Source organism: Neodiprion lecontei, chromosome 4 (assembly GCF_021901455.1).
Source record: "Neodiprion lecontei isolate iyNeoLeco1 chromosome 4, iyNeoLeco1.1, whole genome shotgun sequence".
Taxonomy (NCBI): domain Eukaryota; kingdom Metazoa; phylum Arthropoda; class Insecta; order Hymenoptera; family Diprionidae; genus Neodiprion; species Neodiprion lecontei.
In genome coordinates, this window is record NC_060263.1 from 31,920,529 (window position 1) to 31,933,023 (window position 12,495).

General features: G+C 38.3%; 3 protein-coding genes across 6 annotated transcripts in view; 2 read left to right on the top strand and 1 right to left on the bottom strand.

The window, feature by feature from the left end:
- Positions 1 to 1,518: 1,518 nt before the first annotated feature.
- LOC107220975 (N-acetylglucosamine-1-phosphotransferase subunits alpha/beta) lies at positions 1,519 to 5,781 on the top strand. 3 transcript variants are annotated; one of them, XM_015659799.2, is made up of 7 exons: positions 1,519 to 1,723; positions 2,023 to 2,444; positions 2,515 to 2,726; positions 2,860 to 3,916; positions 4,016 to 4,187; positions 4,297 to 4,484; positions 4,589 to 5,781. In XM_015659799.2, exons 1-7 carry the CDS (start codon positions 1,604 to 1,606, stop codon positions 4,896 to 4,898), a joined length of 2,481 nt encoding a protein of 826 aa, XP_015515285.2. In that variant the 5' UTR covers positions 1,519 to 1,603; the 3' UTR covers positions 4,899 to 5,781. The 3 variants fall into 3 exon arrangements, with proteins under 3 accessions (XP_015515285.2, XP_046592381.1, XP_046592382.1); XM_046736425.1 differs by having other exon boundaries at positions 4,297 to 4,488; positions 4,589 to 4,678; XM_046736426.1 differs by having other exon boundaries at positions 1,613 to 1,723; positions 2,201 to 2,444.
- Positions 4,929 to 7,863, bottom strand: LOC107220979 (ropporin-1-like protein). Of its 2 annotated transcripts, none has more exons than XM_046736432.1 (5): positions 7,281 to 7,863; positions 6,946 to 7,204; positions 6,766 to 6,842; positions 6,490 to 6,636; positions 4,929 to 6,392 (listed from the first exon to the last, which is right to left on the bottom strand). In XM_046736432.1, the coding sequence occupies exons 1-5, from the start codon at positions 7,534 to 7,536 to the stop codon at positions 6,238 to 6,240; spliced, it is 894 nt and encodes a 297-aa protein (XP_046592388.1). In that variant the 5' UTR covers positions 7,537 to 7,863; the 3' UTR covers positions 4,929 to 6,237. The 2 variants fall into 2 exon arrangements, with proteins under 2 accessions (XP_046592388.1, XP_015515290.1); XM_015659804.2 differs by having other exon boundaries at positions 6,490 to 6,657; positions 7,281 to 7,861.
- Positions 7,864 to 9,783: 1,920 nt separating this feature from the next.
- The window catches only part of LOC107220983 (myelin regulatory factor-like protein), a 50,710-nt gene continuing 47,998 nt past the window's right edge, over positions 9,784 to 12,495 (top strand). The window contains exon 1 of the mRNA XM_046737534.1: positions 9,784 to 10,338. Coding sequence (XP_046593490.1) covers positions 10,296 to 10,338 — 43 coding nt within the window. The 5' untranslated portion in view covers positions 9,784 to 10,295. The remainder of the gene's footprint in view (positions 10,339 to 12,495) is intronic.

A 12,495-nucleotide genomic window follows, 5' to 3' on the forward strand; every position in this document is an offset into this window, starting at 1 on the left:
GCTCAAGCATTTCGTGAGGTGCTGCGTTACACTCGGAGTATTAAAATTAATCACGCGATTTTTTATTCATAATTTATAAACAAGTAACGTATTGTTTGAAAAAGAAAAAACAATTAGAAAACAGAAAAAAAAATCAAAACCCGTATTTTATCATATTATTTATTATAGAAATATGAATAGCCAAAATACGACAACGATCATCAATATGGACATGATACATTCGGTAGGCCCAGTTTTCGTATTTTCAAATACGGCTGTACGTGCTAAGGATCTTGTACTGCGTCGGTAAATTCGAATTCGGGTTGCTAAAATAAGTAGCACGTGTTTAAATATCGTACATAGGAGTAACATACGATGTAAAGACGACTCTTTAATTTAATGCTAATATTCGACGTGAAGATCACGTATAATTTTCGAAATACCTACATATCTGAAACCTGGCCATATTCAACATTGAAATAAAATAGACATATCCAACGAAAGATGGTGAATAGGACCAATTGAAAAAAAAATGATCTATTTGCATTTATATGCATAACGTTGTTTACAGATATCGATCTGGACCATTATCGCGCTTTATGTATACACGTAACTTGTCATAGTTGTGCATATTTTTTCAGTATGTACAGCAATGAGGCCTTTTGACGTTATATAAGAATACTAACATATTGAATACAATATAGATATATGGCATCTACATTCCGCGCCCAAATAGTTTTCTTACTTATGCATTAGTGATATGTTATACATTGTTTCATTGTGAATAATATTTTTGTGTAATATATTCGGAAAATGTGAATATCGTGTAATTTTTAATCATGTTATAAGCTTTAAATATATAAATTTACACACAAGTTATATCTCTCAATTTCTTTAACCCATGCAATATCCTACTTTACCATAGAAAATTTTACACGGCAAAGAAATATTGAAAAAGTATGTACTTCAAAAAAGAAATGTCAATAAGGCTTTCGGTAGCGAGAGCAGATTTCGCTAATTTTCTCCGTTAAGTCAATCCTTTTGATTGAATTCCTTCAAACCGACATGAGAAAGTTTGTTCCTAGCAATAAAATATTTTACTGTCCCATCGATGACGAATTGTTGGAAAATTTTGGATAACATTAAGACAATCAATATTGAAGCAAATAAGCGCGTCCCTTCCTTTCCAAAAATCAAAGATAAAAACGCCTGTTGGCATGCACGCAAAAGTCGTTGATATATCACCGGTTGTCTACTGAACGGGCGTTTTACACAGCCGAGTCGGCAAATCCTTCAAATTTCACACACGGGTGGAAATCGAAGTCATTTATCGGCGATATGTCGTTGTTATCAAAGGTTTGCTGCATCGGAGAAAGTAAAATTCAAAAACCGTTCAATTACAGTAATAAAATAATACCAATTTAAGTATTTCAAATTTATCAGGCAAATACGTTTGAAAGACAAACGTATGTTCTGAAACGTTTCATAGTTCACAGAATGAGAACCCCTGCACTTGTCAATTTGTTCTCATTCAAGAATGACGTGCAGCGGCCGATGAACGGTACTTTGCGTATTTTTCTATTGAAAAAGCAATGCTCGCGAATATTGGGATTCCATAAATATAATGAGCACATGGAAATTAGTGCAGAGGCGGTGTTATGACCTCCTATCCAATAAATATTCACTCCTCGTTATTTTAGTCGCATTCACCTGTATTTTCATCGGCATCGTACACTTCGGAGAGGTTAGAAAATTATTACCAAATGTTTATTTATTCACCATATGTCTGTCTCTCTATCCACTCAATTTTAATACCAGAACTATTTACGACGAAAAAATTTCACACATGCTATTCAGAGTACAGTCACGCTATTTAATCCAGTCAAACATGTCTCGTAAGATATTCCGCATCACTTAATTTTTTATTTTTTTTATAAGATATGTGTATTTTACAATGAGGGATAAAATGTTAGACATGATATTTGATGAGGAAAGATTTTCAGCCCCTCTATTATTAACTTCGTCTCATGAAACGCTATTTAGGTCTGGCTGGAATGGAGTAAAGAAAAGTACGAAGCGGTATTTCACTCGTTCAATGACAATATACTCGGCACGTCGTTTCAAAAGAAGTTATGCCAGCACGTTCCCATTGACGTTGTTTACACGTGGGTGAACGGCTCAGATCCGACATTTCTTAAAAACCTTGAAAAATATGTCCCAGTGACAGATGTCAACATAGCAACGTCGCGGTTCGACGACAAAGATGAACTACGATATTCTCTCAGATCTTTAGAGATGTATGCTCCGTGGGTGCGGCACGTCTACGTCGTTACCAACGGCCAAATACCGAGCTGGCTAGACATGGATAATCCAAGACTCACCCTAATTGCCCACGAAGATATATTTGTAAACCGTGACGATTTACCGACCTTCTCTAGTCCAGCTATCGAAAGCCATATTCATAGGTATTTAACAACAGAAATGAAAAAAGTTTCCCAAGACATTATTCACTTTGTTACTTTTTTCCCTTTAAAGAATTCCTGGACTGTCCGACAAATTTTTGTACTTCAACGATGACGTTTTACTTGGTGCTGACGTTTGGCCCGAAGACTTTGTGACCAAGGCAGGTGGACAGAAGGTCTATCTCGCCTGGTGGGTTCCAGATTGTTCGGATATTTGCCCCTGGGCTTGGGTAGGTGATGGAGCATGCGATCCGGCGTGTAATACAACAATGTGTGAATTTGACGGTATGTTTTATTTTATAACTTTAAATATGTGATTATCGAACAAAAAGAAAGGAAACTCTGACTGCCTTTTTCCAAAAAAATTTTGTGTACACATTAAAGAGATAAAATTGAATTTCAATGATTGTTGTAACAGGTGGCGATTGTGAACCATCTCTTACGCCAACTGAGAGCGAACAGATGGATGAAGGGAACGACTACCCTTATAAATTTCTACCAGAAAATCAGATAAGAAATAGAGATGCTGTTAAAATTTTAAATATTTTAAAGAGGAGAAGTAACGAACCAGGTGAAATCTTGGTGAACAGAACGATGACTAGATCTCTGAAGTACTATGATTACAATGTAGAAAATAATAAGGCAGAAATGTTAAAAAGTAACCATGAACATTTATTCACTAGCAATGAGGCTTTAAGTGACCCAAAAAATGTGCTCACACAAAGACTGTATAAACCAAAGAGTAATGAAAGAAGATTAATTGAGTCTTCGAGCAGAACTGTATTTCCTGTGTCACATTCTACTACCAAAGCACGTATAGAAAGTTCAAATTTAACGACTAACTCTATGATGAGTTTAGAAACTGTTGGTTCTGGGCCATTGCAATCAGCCCGATATGTTGACAGAATAAATCTACGTAGGCTTTTGTCAGGAAATATTGGAAACATGAGCACAGCAACTGATAGAATTGCACCAAAAAACTCTAGTCATGTAAATATAAGCTCAACCAAAAATTTGAATCGATTGGAGAGACGAAACCAATTACAACGTTACCTGAACGACAATATAATAAATTTGGTTCATTTCAATAATTCAAATAAGTCTTATCAAAACAGAAACATGGAGTCCGAAACTGAATACGAGGATAGTGACACCCAAGCAATGCAATGGAAACACAAATCGAGGAAGTTGGATACATACGCCGAATCCTTGTTATATGTAAATAGAATATATAATTCGGTGTATGGTTTCGAAAGGCGGAGAGTGCCGGCGCACATGCCTCATTTATTCGATAAGTTCATCATTCAAGATATGCAAGTGAAATTTGATAAGGAATTCAAAAAAACCTCTAATCACAGAGTGAGAGACCGGGAAGATATGCAGTTCGCGTTTTCCTACTTTTACTTCCTCACAAGTGAAAAATTCAATGTCTCTATCGAAACAATATTCGATATGTACGACACAGATAAATCGGGGTAATAAAAATTAGATGTTTTTCTGCATGAAAGTTTATTTCTTAATTCTTGGACAGCGATAACGATAAAATGAAAATAATGTTTTTACTCTCATTGCAGAACCTGGTCTGATCGAGAAATCAGAACCCTCCTATCACGGATATATCCATTGCCGTTGGACTACGGTTTGGTTATGGAGTTTGAAAATCAAATTTCGAATTGTTCAAAATACATAGACGTTTCGAATGCTCCACAACCACCACCCGGAGAAAGATATCTCGACTCGACTCTTGTAAGCAGACTCTTAATCTTCAATTATTGCCAACTAAATATCCTCCAAAATAAAAACTCTTACGTATCTCCATAACTTTCACGCAATGTACCACAACTATGATTTTCAGCCAGTCGTCACGAAAAAGTTAATCGCTAAATGCGACTCGATCGCTAAAAAACTTCTTGCCAAGTTCGGCACAAGAAAGCGCTATAAACATGAGCACTTCAAAGGCGATAGGAGTGAGGTTTTTAAAATGTTGACTAGTAACATTTCAGTGACCGTCCAATTTCTGGATGAACTTCGAAAGGAACCCAAGTAAGTTTTCAAATATTATTCTATGCAAGTATGTACTTTTCTTCATTTTTTTTGAAACTTGAATAACGAAGATTATTAATCATAAAATCACACGGTTATTTCAGAAAATTTGTGTGCCTAAATGACAATATGGATTCAGCTCGACAGCCGGAAAACGAAGTGGTTAAAGCTTTACTTGGAGATTTTTATCGCTCACTGTATCCTTTGAGAAGTAGCTTTGAATTACCTGCTCAATATCGTAATCGTTTTTCTCATCGCCATGAACTTGTAGAATGGAGAGAACGTCGAACTAAAGCTAGAAATCTGCTACTCTGTTTTTTGACTTTATTGCTAGTTTTAACAGTCTATAATTTGTTTTACCATCAAGCAAGAAGGTTGTTACGCTTTCGATCAACGTCGATACTTCTTGTGTAAAACGGTATTGTTAGAAAACTTTTATCTACGTATATTTTTTTTTTGAGAATTGTTCGGAAACACAATTTTTTTATTTGTATCCAATTTATCATATCACCGTATTCTCAAGACCGTAACATTCGTACATGATACGTATCCCCAGGTATAAAAACGATTGTCTAAATGAGGCTCAGTTGAAACGAATTATACAGACACATGTATAATAATGTATTGTAATTTTGTATTTATACAAGTGTGTACATCAGGCGTATCGCGCGTAATTTTTATCATTACTAGTCAAATAGATATCATTCACGTATACTTATTAACATAGCAGCACAAAGTGCAGTAAGTTACCTTCTTCATATAGCAAGAATGCGTGGGAGTCAGATTAGAAATATCTAAAGAAATCACCAGTCCTACAGTAAATCAGTATATATTTTATGTACACGCTTTTAGTTGAGTCTTTGTAAGCAGTTCCTATCCATGAATTTTTTTCGATATTACAATTGAGAGTATTATTTACAAAAGATTGGCATAGCAAGAATATCGATTGAATTACGTAGAATATTATTTTGGTGCCTTTATTAGTTTATAATTAAGTAAAAAATTAAGTACGACTTGCAATCAAAGATTTTTCAAGCATCAAAGCTTTGATTTATTTGTCCTGAAGAGACAGCTGGTTTTTAATTACTGATATAAAGTACCCATATCAAGTGACACCGTAAATACTCTAAAACAAATGAATGAGCAAACTTTATATTACTCCAGATGAAAGAATAAACTTTCCTATCAAATTAAACTGGTTTATCAGTGATATTTAGTGGCATAAGTTATTTAGACCTACACAATGTATATCTATGCTATGGATGATATTTAACCACTAGATTTACAAACAATGAATTACTGCAAAAATTGCTCATTATACGTATGTACAGAACAGTTGAAGCTCGATAGTATAACTCGACATTTTTCTAAGAGTTAGTCATATGGTGTGTAATATATTTTTTCTTTTACCCAATATTTACTTTTTGCGTGGGTACGTCGTACAATAAATGAAATTGTATAGATATCTGAATAAAATTCATTTGAATAACAATGCAAATCATCTTTCAGATCGTTTCGCGATTCCTCAAGAAAAATGGTCGAACTATCATGTAGTAATTCAAGCCCGTTTCAAACGAGGCTGAAATTATAATACCTACGCAGCTCAGACAATTCCCTACTCATTACCTACGAAAAGAGAATTTCGACCAACAAACTAAAAGTCTCATTCAATTCGTAACCGAAAGTAGATCGTGTAGTTAGGATATTCACCGATGCGTGGGCAGGCTTATGAATTATGACAATTGGCAAGGATTTATTTTTTTGGCTGCAGTTCAGGATAATCGAGAGACGGACATTGAAAGTGGCGAAGATTTCGCGGACCTACCATACCTTCTTGGAGTCTGGCACATTCGCTCAACCATATACTCACAGTTGCTACATGCTCTGATGTCAAATAAGGTCCGATACCTAGAGCGAATAAAGATTAAATGATTTCCCTAAGATATGACAAAATATTCCCAGTTTTTCTAAACCAAATTACATTCTGATGAAGAAGTATACTGGCCTGGTACTTTCAGATGCCGTGATAACGAAGGTTTACGTTTTCCTTCTTTTGGTTTCAAATCCGATTTTGTTTCTAATTTCTCCAAAACAACCGGGGCAGCTATATCACTCTTACCGGAATCGTCTTCGCTATCCTTATGGCGGGATTCTATCGAGGAGCTTTTATTGTCTACATTGTCAATGTGATTGAGGAATAAATTCATCAGCACTCCATCGTGCCATAATTAACCAACAAAGAAATGATCAAACTAATCAGGGCGACCGTTAATCAACTTACCCTGTTTCATTATTTCTGACGAATGTACATTGAAAGAAATTTCATCCGCGCCATCGCACTGTAGAGCAGCGAGATAACTGAAATAATGGAACAACGAATTTTTGTAGATGATTACGAGTCCATATTGTAACTAGCTGAGCACTTAAGACCTTTGCAGTAAAACAATTTGTTATGTTTTACCTATAAATTTCCATGAACAATTTTAGCGGTATCATTGCTGAGCCCCCTTCTGGCTCATGTGTAAACAGTTCACAAATCATTATCATAGTTTCGTGCAAACTATTTCCCAGGAGCCCGACGCCGATACTAAGAAATTTTTTCACCTGACACTTGTTGTGAAATTCTCCGACAGACATAATTAATTCCAGATCTTTATGATCCAAGCAAAGTCCATCCCAACGCCGAGTAATCGACTCGATGGTCAAGCTTTTATTGTAATCTGAGATCGTGGATAAAAAGATTTTTCAATGATAAAATGAGACAAGTACTTTATCAGAAATATGAAAATGATGTACCTCCGAATTGGCGAAGCAAAACTTTTAAAAATCCTAGAGTCAGTCCAGATTCGGTACTAGGTGGCGGGTATTCTAGCCTCAGCTTGATCGGTGGCTCTTCGCCATCGGCTAAGGCTCGAAAGTACGTGCTGGACCACTTTAGTAAATCGTAAGGCTGTGTGCGTATCGCAGCTTTGCAAAATTGTTTTAAGATGGTCGGTAACGTTGGCGGAATGTTTATTTGCTGAGTGCAATATAATTGCTCCGCGAGAGGCATGATTATATATGATTTGTTATTTACCACATAGGTGGAATACTTTATTCAATCAATTAGAGAAACAAAAAGAATGTCGCAAGAATATTTTTGCAACAATCGCCCATGCATTGATCAAATTTTGCAGAGCTGATCAAAGCACAAAGTCTGTCTAACTGCTTCAATGTCAGGCTTCTATTGTTTATGCTGGTATCTCTATGGCGACGACATTGAACGTACCAAGTACTGTACTATACTGTTATGTGTACTACGATATAATACACGTATTGGGTCTATCAAACATGTTTTATTTGATAATTGGTGAACAAATTTGAAACCCAAATACCAAATGTACACGAAGTGATCAATAATGAAAAATTGTAGGACCAATGTCGTATCAATAGTCTGATACAGAAAACCTCGATCAAAACCTACAAGTGCTTTCTAACAAATTGCTACCCGTGGTATTTTGTGGAAAGTTACTATTAGCGACATATTCAGTTCTATATTATTGTTGTTGGATTAAAAAATTATGGCGATTTCAATAAACTTGGTAAAATGCGAAAATCATCAATTTATGTATAAAGTCCTTGATTGATCTCATTGAGATTCCTCGTTATTTATTGAGGCATTCATTATTCCCGTAATCCTCGATAAATGCCTTGAACAACAATATTTGACAAAGAGAGGGAAAATATGGGTACTTGTGATATTTCCAAGCACAGCGTCCCATCTTATCGAAACATTTTGTGGAACATTTAGCCCAATCGGGCCATTGAACGATAGCTTTGCACAATACATTTCAGAAGTTTCACGATGAACTAGCAATATAGAGAATATGATATTAATTCCACAATCAAATACCGAATGAAATTGCCCAATATAATTAAATTATATTATGATGCATCAGATCATTTCTTAATATTATTTGTATCACATGCGCTTGATTACAATGTAATCTTCAGCATTCACTATAACTGGCGTATTTGGCTAACCAACTAATATTTGAGTAAATGAAAACAATCGAGGCGCACATGCCGCGTTGTTTCATTCGTTTGTAAGCGCCCTATAATTAAACTCTACTTGTACTAAAACCCAAATTTCACAAACTTCCAAAAACTTTCAAGCAATTTTAATAAGTCATGGAACGACACTTAAGGTTAATCCGTCGCTGAAAATAAATGTGAGGAACGCAGACATGCAAGTACAAAATTCCGAGAACTTACAGCGCCGGTGATACACAAGGGTTGTTTACGATCTGTACTGCAGATGTGGGCCTCGACCTTGAATGAATTGTATCACACTTCGTACCGGTCCGAGAGCCTTGAAAAAACTGGCTAGTAGGTCACGAATGTTTTCGACAGAACTCGATAATCTTACGCCGGAAAATCACATAAAATCAACTACCATCGTAGGCGAATAAATTCTCGAATATTAAAGTTATGTAAATACGACAAACACATCTTTGTCGCGATATTTGTGATTTCCTGCAGCCACAATAACTCGTTTTTCACTGCACCAATTATTCACTGCACAAACTTTAGTTACCGACTATTTCGATAGAAAAGCACTCATCATATCACACATGAATATTCTTCAGTCAACGGATCACACGTTACATTCACCGCGAATAACAAGATTTTAAACACCGCGATGTTCTACCGCAAGTGATGCTGGGACCTCGAACACGGCAGGCCTGAAAAATCTGCGCATGCGCAGTGACGGATTAGTGTAAACCAAGTTGCCAGTTCTCAACGCGACAGGCGGAAGTTTGAATTCGTATCTTTGAGAAGAATAAAATAATTTGAAGATAAAATTTATGAGCTAGAGTTTGCTGCTTATAATTTGCAATAAACTCTTTCCCTCCGCGGATAAATCCGTCGTACTCCTTGTTTCTTTTTCTATGCATCATAACATTCGGTCGATAAGTTATCTTTCTCTGTAAATGTGTTACGGGTTACCATCAAATTGTTATTCAAAAGGTATTGACGAAAAATAGAAACACCGATAACCGAAACAACAGTTCTTTTCTTCAAATATACCGAGACCGGTGAGACTGTACGCTTAATCGGTAAAGAAGAAACGCGATGGTAAGGTGAAAAAATTGATCGCGAGCCCGATGATGTGTACGATTTTTTTCATTTCTCATACTTGCTCGACAGCCCCACCATCCAGGCAAAGATTTCTTTCACCGTAGGTAGCGACCGGTGAGAATGCGATCCGACCGATTAAAGAGTTCCCTGCACACATGCTGATGACATCTAACCAGTTGCTGTTCCAACTAGCATTTTTTATTCGACACACGGGCTTCCGCAAGTGAACTAGTGTGGGATCGAGAAGCGAAGAAGGTTTATTCCCTGCGTTCGAGCGAAGATCGACACGCACATGACCATCCAAATAAACTTCCGAGGTCACGTGACTCGGCGGTGACGGACAAGTGTGTTTGCCGCAGGAGGCTTTAGTTTTGGCCCGTGTTGGGATAAGTCGCGCGCGCTGCTGCAACGTTTACCTTTTCATTCATTCTCTCCGCTGTTATTGTTGTCGCCGCGGTTATTGTTTCCCGTATTCCGACCCTTTTTGGGCCCGAGAGGTGACGTATTATAATGGTTTTTCCCGCGGCGCTTCGCGTCCACATCGCGCAACGTTGGTAGTGAAACAGTGTGCCAGTTTCGAGGGAATCTGGGGACTCGACAAAGATGTGGAACGCAGCGGACGTCGTCGCGACGAGGCAAAATGGGGCCTGGTGAACCTCGAACGCGAGCTGGGGCCCGATCGCAGGAGGCATGGACGTCATCGGGGACGAGCAGACCCTCCAGGCGATTCTTGGTAAGTGATCGCGGGGCCTGCGCGGACCGCCGTTTGCTTCTTCTCTCCGTCGCTAAATTCGAAAACCACTCGAGAGCGTCGCGCTTTCGACGATATTGCGTGTGGTTTGAAAATATTATACTCCGCGTCTCGATTTCGTTGTTCCGTTCTCATTATCCGCCTTTCCTGCTCCTTCGCGATTCCGTTTACGGTGTGGGTGCCAAAGAAGGCGATATGTGCGTACATTGACCTTATTCAGATCCAACTGTTCTTTCGCGTCGTCGAAATACTCATTCTCGCCAATGGTGTAGAGTGTACAAGCCGCGTGAATGCGATACCTACGTATAGGTACTCTTCGATGTTATTATAACCGTATTCATTATATTCGCATTACCGTCTATCTATATTACAGTGTATATGCGGTAAATGCGCACGAATCTAGGCTCCCGGTTTTCTTTCACACATTGTACATACCTGCCTTTCTGCCTCGAGCGCCGTGTTACAACAGAATAGGTAATTTTACCACGATTGTTACACCACGGCTTTCAGCTACCGGCCCATAAATTCAAGTACAGTAGTTTCAAATCGCCTAATCATACGGAGCCTGCGTAATTACCACGTTCAATTGTCATTCCGTTGGATCGTATCGACGTTGAAAAAGAAAAAAGAAGATCGCGCTGTGAAAAAACAAAACAGCAACGATATATTTATCGCCGTTAAACCCAACGGGAAAGCGACCCCGCCGTGATTTTCTTTCGCCTATAAACTTTGGTGTAAAGAAGTTGTTACATTGTCTGTACTTACACCGGCGATAACCACACCATGTAACCCACATTATCCAGTTAGTACCGCAGTGCAGCACCGAAATTGGATAATTTCAACGCACACAGTTCCGACGTGTCTGTACCCAGCTGGGACAACCCAGCAGCTAATTGATCGTACTAAAATGTTCACGTTAAGACAGCGTGGTTGGGGGTGAGATTTGATCATGAGGTGAAACAAACGCGTTTGCGCGCGCGTCCGTTATTGCTTTTGTTTTCACTTGCGAATCGTTAGCGAGATTCCTAACTTAACGAACGAGGACCAAAATTGAAATTTTTCTATGCCGTCAAATTGCGAGAAAATGCACGGCGAATAAAACCGCTATGCACGCCACCGTATTATATACGCGTACCTCATCATTCGTTGTAGGTAAATACCTCCAACTTTCTAACTCCGCTGGATGATGTTTAGCGACTAAAGTCGCAGCAAGCGTATTACATGCGTATAATAATAATTGTTTCGTGCTCGTGGCACGAAAAGAAGGAACTACAGGCCGGCCAAAGTTGAACGTCGGAAATATTCGTGGAGAATTATAAATCGTTCTTTTTATGCGTCGTCAGTGATCAGGGAATTAGGGGCGCATTTCTACCGGCATCGATGGCGTAAGCTCAAGGATACCGATTCCTGCCTATTATAACCGGTGTTATTATCCTTGACGAAGCGAGTCGTCAACGGCCCTCGAATAACATTCGCGTACGCATGGCGTTAGACGTACAGGAAATCGTAAGTTACGAAAGTAATTACGAACGTCTCGTAAACGATGACGAGGAGAGAAGAAGCTCAAGTGTCAAAGTAAACATCGAAGTCGACAATCGTCCATCCAGTTCTGCCGCGTCTGAAATCGAAAATATGTAATGCAAAAAAAAAAAAAAAAACAACGCGTATCACTACGTATTGACTGCAATTCATCTAGCCTGCATCTCTGGGCGAATCTTCTTCTTTGCAGTGACATCATTATGTATGTCATATGTAATATTATGCGTTAAACTGGCTGTGAGATGCTAGATTTTTATCAGAAGTAATATATGTATACCGCGTACTTGAACATTAGACATGCAGTTGTTAAAATAGCGAACTTACATGTTCATCCGTACCAAATACCGACGATATGGGCGTCGGAGAAGTGGAACAGGAACTCTGGAACGCTGCAAGTTGCGATGTACGCGGATAATTTTTAAAGAAATTAGCGAACGGTCGGTGGTAGAGATGGTGTGAAAAGGATATTTGATTGTTTCAGCAAACTTTGGTGCGTTTGTTTGAGAGACTTTGGAGCGACGAGTCTCTGCAAAACTGTATCTACGAAACTATGTTCGATTATACAAGCGTCCCGACGACCCCCGATGATGATTTTAAGAT